Genomic DNA, 13,875 nt, shown 5'->3' with positions numbered 1-13,875 from the left:
TCCTTTGGGGCACACTAACTAATTAGAGTAAGAAACCCACTAACTAATTAGAGAGAGTTGCATAACTACCATATATACATGCAATCATTACATTTAGTTGCTTACGCCAAGTTACACTTACAAGTTTTTTCTTTTCTTGGGAGAGAAGTGAGAAAAGAAAAGAAAAAAGCTAGCGTGAAAGTTGAGGTCTGTATCGATTCTCCATAAGAAAGACTTTGTTATTTTCTTATTCCTAGGGTTTTCTAAGCAACCTCCTAATGATAAACTAACCTCGTTGCAACCATTTGCTCAAAGGCTTTATATGTATATCATTCATTTAATATTTTAAGAGCAAAATTTAGATATAATTCCTTAAAACTTGGGACACTAATCTTATTCCATCATTCTGCGCTATATAGTTCCTAGTTCCTACTTTCCATGATAGATGTTGAGTGTTTGTGTGTCTATTCCTCAAGCTGAAAATAAAGAGAAACCACATTCTATATTCAAAGCAATATAGTTTGGTCTTATTTGAATAATGATCGATGGCTGCATTAGTGTGGCCGAATTAGTGTCATACAAGTTACGCACTTGTTCAGCTGATGCAGATTCTCCTGTTAGCTAAACTAGTTGAGTTTCCACACAATGTGTGGTGCAACTTATTATTAGTTTTCTCCAATATTTCTATAAGTTTTACAAAAAATTCCTAAATTTCCAATAGAAACATTCAAGATTCAAACATTCCCAACTATCGATATATAAAAAAGATATTTTTAATAAATTTCACTATAAAAAATTGTAATCTTTAGTTATTTCATATATAGACAAAATATAAATACGCTAAGAGTAGTATAGTGATTTGATCATACTATATATGTGTGTTTACAAATTGAAAATTGCATGATATAGTAGCTAATATAGATAGGCATGTTTCATGCTTACTACAAAGGCATATATCCTTCAATTATTATTTTTTTACATTCTTGATTGCGTGTTACTAAAAATATCTTCCTCTTTTTATTGGACATGGTTTCAATTGTTACAAAAACAACTAAATTTGAGTAAAAATGTCATTTTGTCAAATCAATTGTTTCTCACATAAATAAAAAAAAAAATCAATTATTTCTCATATAAATCTTAGAAAAATTATATTAAAATTTCATTACTTAAAATACATACTACAGTGTTAGTTCCACACACACACACACACACACACAAAAAGAGTTAGGAAATTTAAAGGATTAAGATTAATCTTAGTGAATTCACAAATATTAATTTTTTTATGGCTTTTGTGACAATTGTTGTCAAAGTAACTAAACATGAGTAAGAAAGTTATATTCTAAATTTATTATCATTATTCCACCTAAAAATTATTTTCTATATAGAGTTTATAAAAATAATCATATGAATTCATTTAATACAAATAATTAATGCACAACAATAGATAATTAATATATGCATTTACTTTATTGGCTAATTTAATAAACTAATACTCTAATATAAATGCAAACTTTGTTGAAGTAGAAAACTAAATAAAGAAAACTTCAAGGAATGTGCCACATGACACAACTTCATGCTCTCCAACTTGAGCTCTCTGCTTATATATATATATATATAGATTAATTTTTTATTATCATGATAAATCTTCTTAAGATACTAAGAAATTTAAAACTTAAAAATTTTAGTTGTACAAAAAGAAATTAGGAAAATATAATGCACAATAACAATAATTAGAAGAATATGAACCACTTAAAAAAAATAATATCAATAAAAAGCAAAAAAAAAATATTTGTAAAAATAGAAAGATGGAAACTCCTTTTAGGTATATATCTACACTTAAAATGTGCAGTTAAAAGACTACTTGTTTGTCTCCCAAATATTTTTTCTCAACATATTCACGGGTTAAGTTTGACTACTAAAAACTGATCTTGGGCTTTTATGGGAAATGGATAAAGAAGCATGAACGAGAATACATGGTACTTCAATATATTGCAACTTGTCCCCACCATGTTATTCTGTTCTCCAAAAAGGTTGATTCAGTTCACGGGTTGCTTATGACTAATAAGATCTCGTTGTGGAACACAAAACAGTAGTTCTTAGTAGAACTAAACAAGGCAAGAAAAAATTGCAACCCATGACAATTGACAAGTACAGAAGCTATTTCAACCTAATTTTCTATATTTAAAAGAGATACCAAAATTTTCAAGATATTTATTATGAATATTGTTGTGATTAGTATTAATAAAAGTGATATAAATAATTTCTTCACTATCTTTAACTGTTAAAATTGCATGTTTCAATCACAATTTACTACGTAAACAATCATGAAAATAAAAGAATGTGAAACTTACATTGTATCCTTACCTAGAATCTAGTTGGGTTATGACAAAATTATTGTCAAATCGAACATGCATAAAAGGGAATCCAAGAACACCTGGTAGATTCTTATTAGAGGCAACAAGACGTGCAATTGTGCATCCTCAATTGTCCTTAAGCACTCTTGTGGCCCACCAAATGACCTTCCCTTAAGTCCTTTCTTAAGTATTTTACGGACTTTCCTTCCTTTTAAAGTAGAAAACAGTACCCAAATTTGTTTGCTTTAACCAAAGCTTGCTTTTTCCTTTTTTATTGTCTTTTGAGGTGAAGGATTGAATAACAATCTCTTCAGCTAGAAGTATCTCAGAAATTTCGTTACAGCTTGATGTGACCTTGATCAAATATGATGATTCATCTTGGCTATTGTTAGATAACAACAAAAAAAAAAAGTTAATCTACAATAAAATGATAACGAATATGGTTGGTATTACGTAAATGACATATATAATATAATAAAATTTGGAATTACTTTCTAATCTTGTTTAAAAGTTGATATAGCAATTTATAAGCTAGAAATTACATCAATGTATTTGATGGATTCTAATTAGGTCAATTAGGACAGTCTCTTATTTCTGAATAAGAGATCAAGAGTTCGAATCTCACTTATACAAAAAACCAAATGATGTCTTAACGTAATTATGTAAGTTAGAACTTATATCAATGTATTTTGTAGATTCCAGTTAGTTCAACTAGGATAGTTTATTGTCGTCAAATAAGAGATCTAATGTTCAAATCTCAATTACATCGAAAAACAAATGGTGCCATAGTTTAATGATAAAAAAAATAAATAAATAAATAAATAAGTATACTAACTGCAGCATAACTAACAACAAATAACTTAATTCGGTTATTAAATTAACTTGAAAGAGGAGGTATTATACTAGCATATTTTAAATGATGATACAACTTTCTTCAATTAAGTGTAAATAAAGAAATTTTATCCAGAATTAAATTTAAACCCTAGCTGGATACGACTGTGATGGACCTTTTGCAATTGAAAAAAAAAAAAGGATACACGTTGTTCACAATGGTATAATAAATAGCTAGCTTGAAGAAATTAATGACCACATCATTATTTTCCTCTCTCAATTAATTATTGTGGCGTAGCTCTTGTACTGCTCGAACTAAAACAGAACCTAATAAACTATGCCAAATGAATGCTACAGCTCAAAATAGCTGTGTGCCTCTTTCTTTTTTTTGAAGAGTAGCTGTGTGCCTCTTAATTAGGCATTTAGGTGAGCTAAAATTGAGAAATCTTGAGGCTCAGATTTAAATACGTCACACTTTTAGAACCAACCTATAGCTATAACAATTTTTTTTTTTTTCCAAAGGGAAAAAAGTCACCTCTTCTAGAAAGTTAATTTGATGAAGTGTACTCCAAAGTTATTGTTGCATAGCGAATAGAAGCTTGGTTTATTAATTAGCATCCAAACAACTCCCCAAATACAAAGTTATTGGATTTGGGACAACTCTTTTAATCTGGTAAAGTTTCTGAAGGTTAAATAAGAGATCTCGGATTAAATTCCAACCTACACCAAAAACAGATTAATATTTTAGTTTGATGATAAAGAATACACTCATCAAGAATAGACGCTATAAGTTGAAACTTGAAGCTCTATCAAAATTTCTCAAAAAATAAAAATCTGCCTAAAAAGTGTATCATGCCTAAAAGATAAAGATATTATCAGATCAAGATATTTGTTTTTTTTTTTTTATATTCAGATGGGATATGTGACAAGAAAACATTGTTAGTTTCACTAACTGAAACCTACAATGACACGGAAGTTTGACAAAACAAAAGCTAAGATCCAGTATCCTTGGACTTGCCACGTTTGTTGTTTTAGATCACTCTAGTTGTTGTCACAGTTTTATCTAGTAGGAAAAAAACAGTAAGTTGAAGAGTCTCATATCTGCATTGTGAAGCTAACATATGTATCACTGTACACTTCCTTGTCTTTATCTCAAATGTAAACTACAATATCCTCTGGCCTTATCTATGCCTTAAAATTATCACAATCTAATTGTTATATAATCCAATTAGGGAAAAACTTAACTGATTATTTGCCAAAAGTTTAACTTAACAAAAAAATATTGAAGCTTTGTACATAAATAAATACAATTTCTGCTTCATTATTATATAATTTTAACCCTTCAAATTCTAATGAACTTGAAAATGATCATGTAATGCCAGCCACGTGAATTCAAATTCCTAAACAGTGTACAGACACAGCTATGTATATATATATATATATATAGGAATTAAGAATCCAGTTTGGCAGCTTTAACTGTTTCCTTGAAACACTTTTTTAACTGTCAATCTGACTAAACCCAGTTGCTCCAGCTCTATACGTTACAAAACAGTTGCTTTATACATTAGCTGTCGGGTAATAAGCCGCCATTTATTAACTCATTCCAGCTGCTATATTTAAACTTCAAACGGCCATGCACTTCACTGAGTTCACACTGCTTCCTTTCTTCTTGTTTTTTGGTTTTTCACACGCTCTCTGTCTCTTTTAGTTGTGGTTTTTTTTTCCTAGTTTGAGTCTGGCTTTTCAGGAGATTTGGGATTGTTAACAATGGATGATGTGTATGCGAAGTTTATTAGCAGAATGAATCCCACAAGGTAATGGAACTCTATCTTTCTTGCTTATATGATCTTTATGTAAAATCGGTTTCTGGGTGTTTTTTTTAGACCAAAAAAAGGTTTTGCTGTCCTAGATTTTGGGCATGAATTTAACAGTTTGAAGAGAATCTTATTTTGGCTTTGTGGGAATTATTAGAACTTCTTATAGGCTAACTCTGAACTTTTTTATTCATTTTGCATGTTATGTATGGTATTGGATAAGTTAGTAAATCAAACTTTGCTACATAGCCCTGCCTGCAGCTTGGATTTGAATTTTGGACTTCTCTTGCTTTCAAAATTTTTAGCTTTAAAGATTTATAGGACAATTGACATTACTTTTGTGTTTGCAGAGTTGTGATTGACAATGAATCTTGTGAACATGCCACCATTATAGAGGTAAATCCTGCTGGTCTCCATTGTCTAATTGGCAAACTGAACTGTTATGTAGATAATTTTGTAATTATGTGTTTGGGGTTTTTTGTTTTTGGCTTAGGTTGTTAGTGCTAATAGGCATGGATTACTCCTTGAAGTTGTCCAAGTACTTACAGACTTGAACCTCATCATAACAAAAGCATACATCTCCTCTGATGGAGGATGGTTCATGGATGGTACGCTTGCATTTTTTTTTTTTCTGCTGGAAGCTATTGTTACAATTTCAAATGGTTAGAAAGCATTCATTCTCTCTCTCTCTCATTTCTCACTCTGATTCTCAATTTCCAGTGTTTAATGTGACTGACTGTGATGGGAACAAAATTAGAGATGAAGGGTTCCTAAATTATATACAAAAGGTGAGTGATCACAGAAAACTATTCATCAATTTCCTTCTTTTCATTTGGTTGGTATATTTCAAAATTTATAGTCCTTGTAGTTCAAGATTAACCTTATTTTCATGTGAATGCTTGCTTTGCTTCCATATTGGTATGAACACGATCACCTTGCTTCCATTTAAACTCAATTTCGGTTTCCCAGAATCAGTTACCGCTTATTTCCACCTGGTTGCATAATTGCACTATCTTTTTTTTTTTTTGGAACTTCTATATTCTTCTATTTCATCCTCAAATTTGTTGATCGATTTTGCAGACTCTTGAGACTGATACATTGAGAGGGCTAAATGGGGTAATGCCCTGCAAGGAGCACACATCAATTGAACTAACCAGCACTGACAGGCCGGGGTTGTTGTCAGAAGTTTTTGCAGTGCTCACAAACCTAAGATGCAATGTGGTAAACAGTGAAATCTGGACACACAATTCTAGAGCTGCAGCTGTTATTTATGTCACAGACCAGGAAACTGGAGGAGCAATTGAAAATCCAAAACAACTCTCCATGATGAATGAACTGCTATGCAATGTCCTCAAAGTAAATAGCAATTTTAAGACACCAAGATTGACAATATCCTCCTCTGGGATAATGCACACGCAAAGAAGATTACATCAGATGATGTTTGCTGATAGGGATTTTGAAAGGCTTGAAGGTGTCAAGCATAGTTCAAGAAACCATGTTTGTGTATTAGATTGCAATGATAGAGACTATACCGTCGTCACTGTAAGATCCAAAGACCGGCCAAAACTTTTATTTGACACTCTGTGCTCTCTAGCAGATATGCAATATGTGGTATTCCATGGGACAGTCATCACAGAAAGAATGGAAGCTTACCAGGTAAGATCAAAACTCACTAATAGTTAAAATGGCACAACTAGTTTCTAAAACATTCTAATTCGTTTGATTGCCAACTTTCCCATCCCCTCAAGGGAACTCTATCTTCTTCTTTTTTTAAGTCCATCAGCAGACAAAATCATTTGATTGCATTTCTATGCGTTGCCCTCGATCCATAGGATCAAAACACATTTGGTAACCCATAATTCCAACAACTACTCAAAATCAATAGTATCTCTTCCACCAATAATTATCTCACATATCATCTCTCTCACATTACGGAGTCTACACTTTATTAGAGAGATGAGCATATGCCGGATGCACAATTTATATTCATTTGTCTCACAATGTGGAGTCTACAAGTTATGAATTTAAAGTCCAGTTCTGCACATTTTTTTTAATTTCATCCAATCAGACCTTTGTAATTATAGTCGTCTCCTTGCAGGAATACTACATTAGACATATGGATGGGCTTCCTGTAAGTTCAGAAGCTGAGCGACAGCGCGTTATAGAATGCCTTGAAGCAGCCATCGAGAGGCGAGCCTCTGAGGTAGATAAACAACTTCAAAAAATGGAAATTCATGCGTCGCATGTATGTATCTTCCCTCTCACAATGTGCGGGTCTCACAACTGTGAGAGGGAAGACAGATACATCCAATGCATGAAATAATTTAGCACTTAGAGAAGCATCTTTGTTCTTGTCATTTTCTAAGAATTGAGCTCTGGTGCAGGAACTGGAATTAGAACTGTGCACTGATGACAGACTTGGACTCCTTTCAGATATTACCAGGATATTTCGTGAAAATGGTTTGTGCATTAAGCAAGCAGAGATCTCAACAAGGGGTGGGAAAGCAAAAGACACTTTCTTTGTCACAGATGTGTATGGCAAACATGTTGACCCTAAAATCATTGGTTTGATTAAGCAACAGATAGGACAAAACATATTACAGGTTAAAGGGAACTTGAACACGTCTCCGAAACTTCCTCAGGAGACGGCGAGAAGTTTCCTCTTCACAAACCTTTTTAGGAGTCTTAGCTCTCAAAATTTTGGGCTCATAAGATCCTATCCATAGTTTGCTCATGCTCTTTCTTGGAAGGAACAATGAAGGGACATTGAAGGCTGCCTTTTGAACTATACTAGGGACAGAACACAATCATGTTATAGACTTATAGTCACCATCTATGCTAGGAATGATTGTAAACCATTTATTTGGGCTGTGCACGTTTTTTTGTACAGGGTGAAACGAATAAATTGTACAAATATAAGGTAAAATTTGATTATACAGTATTGATAAAGGAATTGTGTAAAACAAAGTCATAGTAATGAAAATGCTAAACACTTAAAATGTAAAATCAAGGCGACACCTTCAGATTGAGAAGGGTTGAAGAATAATACAAAAATAGCAATGAATTTTGGGCTATGGGCGTTTCTAAAGAGGCTAAATGAAACTAATGTCTAATGGTTACAAGATCAGTGTTCAACAGCCCTAATTGTATGCCTAACTACAATTGGCAGTACAAGCAATTTCAGCTAGACCAAAAGAACTAACCATAAAAGGATATATTGATATCCTTCAGATTCATCTTGGATCTCATCTTTTCTTCTTCTCCTCCTAGGTGATGTGAACTAAAAATTTCCACATAGATAAACTACCAGACTTAAGATTTTACAGCAAAGTGATCCCTCCATCTACAGATACCAGCATTAACTGCCCTTTGTAAGACTTCAATCCGCTCAGCTAAAAGAGAATCTTTTAGATCTTCAATTTCAGTATATTCCTTCTCCATTATGAGCTCTAGATCATCAAAATGCTTGATTTTCTGGTGCAATTTTTTCATCTACATGTGCATTCAAGCAAAGAATAAATTATCAGTCATACATACCTCTTAAACAGCACGTTTTCAACAAGAGAAAAAAGTTGAAAAGCATATGAACCATAAATAGAAATCCTAGATTAAGAGCCACCTGTGTCTCGATTATGATTGCGACTAAGTTTTCAATCTCTCTGTCTTCCTGATCAGCTAATAATTTAGAACGGGCAGCAGCTGCACCAAGAGCTGTTCCAATGGAAGCTCTAATTCGCACAGTTAGGGGTATATCATCCCTCTTTAGGGATGTATCCTGAGTTTCTGCATGAAGTTCATATGATATGGTTAGGAGAGACATGATCCAACAATCAATAACCCAACAGAATAATATAAAATGGATGACCAGATAATTAGCAATAGTGAGTGTGGGTGATGATATCAGGCAGGCGCATAGGAATGAAGCAAAATTACAAAACACAAGGATTCTTTGAATTGACATTATGTTATGATTTTGGATTAAAGTGGGGGAAAAGCACAGAAAAATCAATGTATTTCAGAAGACTGTAACATCTGCATCTTTGCACCTAACAACACATACCTGATTGAGTGGACCTTTCCGTCAGCTTAGAATCTTCATCCTGAAGGAATCTGAAAAAGATAACAGAATATTTAAAAACCATAGTACAAATATAAAGGGAAAATAATGCTCCCAAAGGCATCAGAAAAAGGTAAATAATTAATGAAAGAAGGAATGAATGAATAACCTCTCTTGCTCGAAACTTGTAGTGGGAGAACATATCCCATTAGAAATATAATCCTCATCAACATCAAAAGTCTCTCTTGGTAATGAGTTCTCATCACAAAGCGCTGTAACAGCAGCCCCAGCTGCAGCAGCAGTGATTTCTGGACCAACCATGGTTGAGATGAGAGCTACCTAATGGAAACACAATTAACTTCTTGTTGTGGGTAATGACAGGGAAAAGAATAAAAGGTCTGACAATAAACCCCCCCACCCCCCAAAAAAAACAATTCCAATAAAGAATTAAAATTGTATATGTGATTCTCTTCATTTACTTACAAGAGCAAAGTTCAGTTAACCAAAATTTATTAGGTATATATATATATTATTACCTTTTTTTTTTTTTTTTGATAAGTAAGAAAAAATTTATTAAACAAGGCAACTTCATGCAAGGAGCATGAAGTAACAAAAAAAATATATATGCAAAAAAAGTAATAAATTACATTAGAAAATTACATGCACACTTAGTTGATCTTGACTTTTGAACCCACAACCGCACACTCCACCCATGGCTGTGGGATGAGGAAGTGTCATTTGACGGTTTGAGTCAGGGTTCATTGGCCAATATATTTTAGGTATATGAAAGAAAAGTAATAAAATTTTTAGAAATATTTAACATAAAGGAACTCCTTTTTTTCTGTTTTTCTTCCCACCATCAATTATATGCCACCTTTTTTTTTCTTTTTTTTTTTTTTTTTGCAAATCATTAAGCACATTTCACATCTTTTGTCTTTCTCAAGCACTTTTACATAAATGGAATTTAAATATAAAACTTTTACTGTGATAAATCAATTTAAAAGCCAGATTAAAAATAATAATTATATGTCCCAAAAAAAAAATGCTTGCTATTAAGTTCTGCAAAAAAAAAAAAAAAAAAAAATGGAGGTCTCCTACCTGTTTCATAAGTGAACCACCTGCATCTGAAAGGGAAGTGACGCGCTGTTTCTTTGAAGGAGGACCTTCGTCCACAGCATCTCCATTCTGCTCTTTTTCATTTATCTGTTCATGAGATTGACCTTCTGTTTTGAGACTTTCATGAAGCTCAGATGACAATAACTGAATTTGATTTGCACCATTCTTGTTGCCATTGAGGCCACCAAAATTACCATATCTGTGGGAAGAACCCAACATAAGCTCTCCAAAAGGCAGCTCAATGAGTTTCGCTATACAATCAAGCTTGCTTTTGTTTTGCAAATTTTGAGCAACAAGCTCCCAGTCATCCCCATGCTTCATAACTGATTCTAAAAGAAGTAGGGTTTCTGCCTCAGTCCACATAGCTCCTTGATTACTACTGTTTTCAACATGCTCAATTTGTTTGAATTCATCCATAGACCTGTTCTCTCCATAATTTTGATTTTTGAAACAGTTTATGCAAATAATGAATTCGCCCTGTTAATGAAGCAATTAGAACAATGAATTAATATTTTAATATAAAGAAATCTAGCACAAAAAACACAGAGAGAGAGAGAGAGAGATAGATATTGGAATTATACACTGATCATGCCAAAAGAGGTGAAAAAAGGATGTTATGATGAATCGATTTCACCACCAATAGTGTAAGCCATTGATAATTTGACATGTAGAATATTTAAATAAAGCTCAAGCAATTTCCCATTTGCATATTTAATCAATACAATGTAAGCAATAAATAACCTGCACATCATTTGGTCCTGTTGAACCTCAAAGCATGCAACCTGCTTAAGTCTTAAGCAAAGCAGGTAGTTGTAATTTTGTAACAAAGACAAACAGAAGTGCTGCTCAGGCAACTAAGACTAAGACATAGTATCTTAATAAGTTCTCTAGCTACAACAGTTCCTCTATGATTTGTAAGACACCTTTTTCCTTTATAAAATTTGAGCATTTGAGGTCATGACACTCGTGTCAAACGCTCAACCATACTTATAAAAGAATTCAACTTCATCTAATGGAAAATATGTAGAATCATGATGATCTAAGAAATATATGTCAAGAAACACATACCTAGCTGTTAGTTTCGTAATCACTTCAACCCGCACTTTTCATTAGCATAAACAATCAAAGACAAATATTTAGGTCTAATATTATATATACACAACGATACACAACCTACATCTGACCCCAATAACACTCATGCAAATGTCTACAAATCATGAAGAAATGTACAAAATAACTCCCAGAAAGACCTGACCAATGAGAGTGTTCATGACTACAATGACAGTAACTGGACCATGCTAGACATTTAATTAGCAGAAACAGCCAATCCCTATTTCTTAACAATTTCTAATTGAAAACATAACCAAGATCAAAAGTAAACACAAAAGATATACAATATCAGGGTACTATTAGAAAGCGCAGCTGACAAAGATATATAACATAAAATGAATTGTAATGTAAGCAAGTTGCAAATATCAAAAACCCCATTTTACTCCAACAATCAATTTGATCATAAATTCACACACACACACACACACATATATATCAAGAAAAGGCAAAAAAACTAGTAATCTACTACAGAAACTCACAAGAGCACACGAAATTACCTTGGTATATTTATAGTGACCAGAATCACAATTGCCACCACAATTCCCACAGACCAACCCTTTCTGCTTCACCAAATCACCAAAAACATCCGAATACGATGCCAACGGTGGCAATTTAAATCCACTCTCAACCGCATCCCCACTACTATCCCCCACAATTGGGGTTGCTGAAATAGGCTTTGGCGAATTCGGTGATGCCCCTACCCGAACTGCATTTGGGATAGTTCCCTCAACCTTAACCCTAGCCTTATCCTCCTCATCCTCCACCACAACCAAACTATTACTACTACTACTAACATTACTACTATTACCCAAATTAGCACTGAAATTTATCAACCCCCACTTCTCCAAGAACATAAACACCTTGTGTAGCAAACTAATATCACCCACCAGTGATTTCCGGACATCTGTGAAAGTAAGCCGCCTTGTAGGCTCTTCTCTGTACTTATTGATGATAAAGTCCCTGTATTCCCTGTATACTTTTGGGGTCCTTGTAAATGAGCTTCCATCAAAGAAATCTCTCAGTTCAGTTCTCTCAATATCGTGGATTTCGTCCCACAAAAACCAACCTGAGAATTCAATTCAAATGTCTAAAATTAACAAAGTACTTAAAATTTTCAAAATTTTCATTTTTTGCTGCTAAAATATAACAAAGTCCCTTTATGCCCACACATTTCACCGGAAAATTCATGAGAAACTATATTCAGGGATATTATCGCAAACAGACACATAAAATTCATATTAAAAAAAAATATATCACAAAGCTAAAATTAACTAAAGAGAGTTATTCATAAGCTACTATACAAACTTTTCAATGCCAAATTTTCGATCTTTGTAGCTGAAAAAATAAAATTTTCCAGAAATTAATTCCTTCAAAGCGATTAAACCAACCTGAGAATTCAATTCAAGTGTCTAAAATTGACAAAAACAATTAAATTTTTCAATTTTTTTTCTTTTTTCTTTCTTGCTCCTAAAATAAAACCAAAAAAGTCGCTTTATTCCCACACATTTTGCCGGAAAATTCACAGCAAATTTTTTTTCCAGGAAAATTCGCAAACAGACGCATAAAATTCAATCAATTATAGAATTAAATTTCACGAAGCCAAAATTAACTGTAGAAAATTATTCATAAGCTACTATCCGAGCTTTTCAATGACAAATTTTTTCGATCATTGTAACTGAAACCATAAAAGAGAAACAGAACTCAAATTTTCCCGGAAAATTCACGGTGTGAAAAATTTTGTACCGTCAAATCAAAACATGCACGTAAAAAAAAATTATAAATTTCACGAAGCGAATACTAAAGACTCAAAATTTGAGCAATGTAACTGAAAAAATTAAAGAATTAATCAACTTTTACCAGGAAAATTATCGAGGAATCGAAATCTGAGGAACGAGAAGTAGCGATTTAGGGTTTCGATGGAGAGCGAATGTTAGGGTTTTCTAGAGAGAGAGAGAGAGAGAGAGAGACTTACTAGATTGGCTTGGAATGGTGTAGAGGTCGAGCTCTGGTTCGTCGGGTCGGAGCGGTTTAGAACTCGGGTCGCGTTGAGTCAGTTCCATCTCGGACCAGGACTGAGTTCGTGCGTGCTGACTCTTTTGAATCGTTTATAAAAATCTGATTTTTTTTTTTTTTTTCGCTATTTGGTATTTGCTATTTGGTGAGTTTGGCCTTGCTAGGCTTTTTGGGCAGGTAGGTTGTGGTCACGGACCAATGAGGTTCGAAGCCACCAATTTTTCACTTTGCTATAAATATGGTGTCGTTTTTGTCCAGGTGATTTGGGGCTAGGATTGAGATCCAATTCGGCCCAACTAGGCCTAGTTGCAAAGGAAAACTGCAATGAGACTCCTCAAATGAACTAGATTTTTTTTATAATTTACTTTTCTTTTTTCTTTTAATTTTAGGATGGAATCTTACTATTCAAATAGTAATTGTGGGATAATAAAAATTGTCCAACTGATATTGGGTCGCAATTCGAATGCCCTATAGGTAGAGAAGGTGGAGTAGAGGAAAGAGATCTAATCAAGCCCAGCTTGTCAAGTTGCGAGTCATATCAAGGAGTTTCATTTAGCCCAACTGCATTCGCCAAGGAGAAAAACACTCGAGTTGGCTTGCT

At 33.4% G+C, this 13,875-nt stretch overlaps 2 protein-coding genes across 2 annotated transcripts; one reads left to right on the top strand and one right to left on the bottom strand.

The window, feature by feature from the left end:
- The first annotated feature begins 4,339 nt into the window (after positions 1 to 4,339).
- LOC112001741 (ACT domain-containing protein ACR6) lies at positions 4,340 to 7,927 on the top strand. The gene is made up of 8 exons (XM_065773118.1): positions 4,340 to 4,739; positions 4,912 to 4,978; positions 5,329 to 5,374; positions 5,472 to 5,586; positions 5,699 to 5,766; positions 6,059 to 6,634; positions 7,077 to 7,181; positions 7,363 to 7,927. The coding sequence occupies exons 2-8, from the start codon at positions 4,932 to 4,934 to the stop codon at positions 7,702 to 7,704; spliced, it is 1,299 nt and encodes a 432-aa protein (XP_065629190.1). The 5' UTR covers positions 4,340 to 4,739; positions 4,912 to 4,931; the 3' UTR covers positions 7,705 to 7,927.
- A 24-nt stretch (positions 7,928 to 7,951) lies between these two features.
- On the bottom strand, positions 7,952 to 13,439 carry LOC112001740 (SWI/SNF complex subunit SWI3A). The gene is made up of 7 exons (XM_024033919.2): positions 13,234 to 13,439; positions 11,759 to 12,327; positions 10,134 to 10,628; positions 9,205 to 9,374; positions 9,039 to 9,088; positions 8,598 to 8,761; positions 7,952 to 8,470 (listed from the first exon to the last, which is right to left on the bottom strand). The coding sequence occupies exons 1-7, from the start codon at positions 13,319 to 13,321 to the stop codon at positions 8,291 to 8,293; spliced, it is 1,716 nt and encodes a 571-aa protein (XP_023889687.2). The 5' UTR covers positions 13,322 to 13,439; the 3' UTR covers positions 7,952 to 8,290.
- Between the last annotated feature and the right edge of the window lie 436 nt (positions 13,440 to 13,875).

This window comes from Quercus suber, unplaced genomic scaffold, assembly GCF_002906115.3.
Source record: "Quercus suber isolate HL8 unplaced genomic scaffold, Cork oak 2.0 scaffold_69, whole genome shotgun sequence".
Lineage (NCBI taxonomy): Eukaryota > Viridiplantae > Streptophyta > Magnoliopsida > Fagales > Fagaceae > Quercus > Quercus suber.
This window is presented reverse-complemented; position numbering and strand designations above follow the sequence as displayed.

Excerpts from the sequence above, each read along its gene's own strand:
- LOC112001740 (XM_024033919.2), bottom strand. The coding sequence starts at position 13,321 with ATGGAACTGACTCAACGCGACCCGAGTTCTAAACCGCTCCGACCCGAC. Across the intron at positions 9,089-9,204 it reads ACAAGTTTCGAGCAAGAGAG|ATTCCTTCAGGATGAAGATT; the intron begins GTTATTCATTCA and ends TATCTTTTTCAG. Across the intron at positions 8,471-8,597 it reads CAATCATAATCGAGACACAG|ATGAAAAAATTGCACCAGAA; the intron begins GTGGCTCTTAAT and ends ATGCACATGTAG.
- LOC112001741 (XM_065773118.1), top strand. The coding sequence starts at position 4,932 with ATGGATGATGTGTATGCGAAGTTTATTAGCAGAATGAATCCCACAAG. Across the intron at positions 5,767-6,058 it reads TCCTAAATTATATACAAAAG|ACTCTTGAGACTGATACATT; the intron begins GTGAGTGATCAC and ends TCGATTTTGCAG. Across the intron at positions 7,182-7,362 it reads TCGAGAGGCGAGCCTCTGAG|GAACTGGAATTAGAACTGTG; the intron begins GTAGATAAACAA and ends GCTCTGGTGCAG.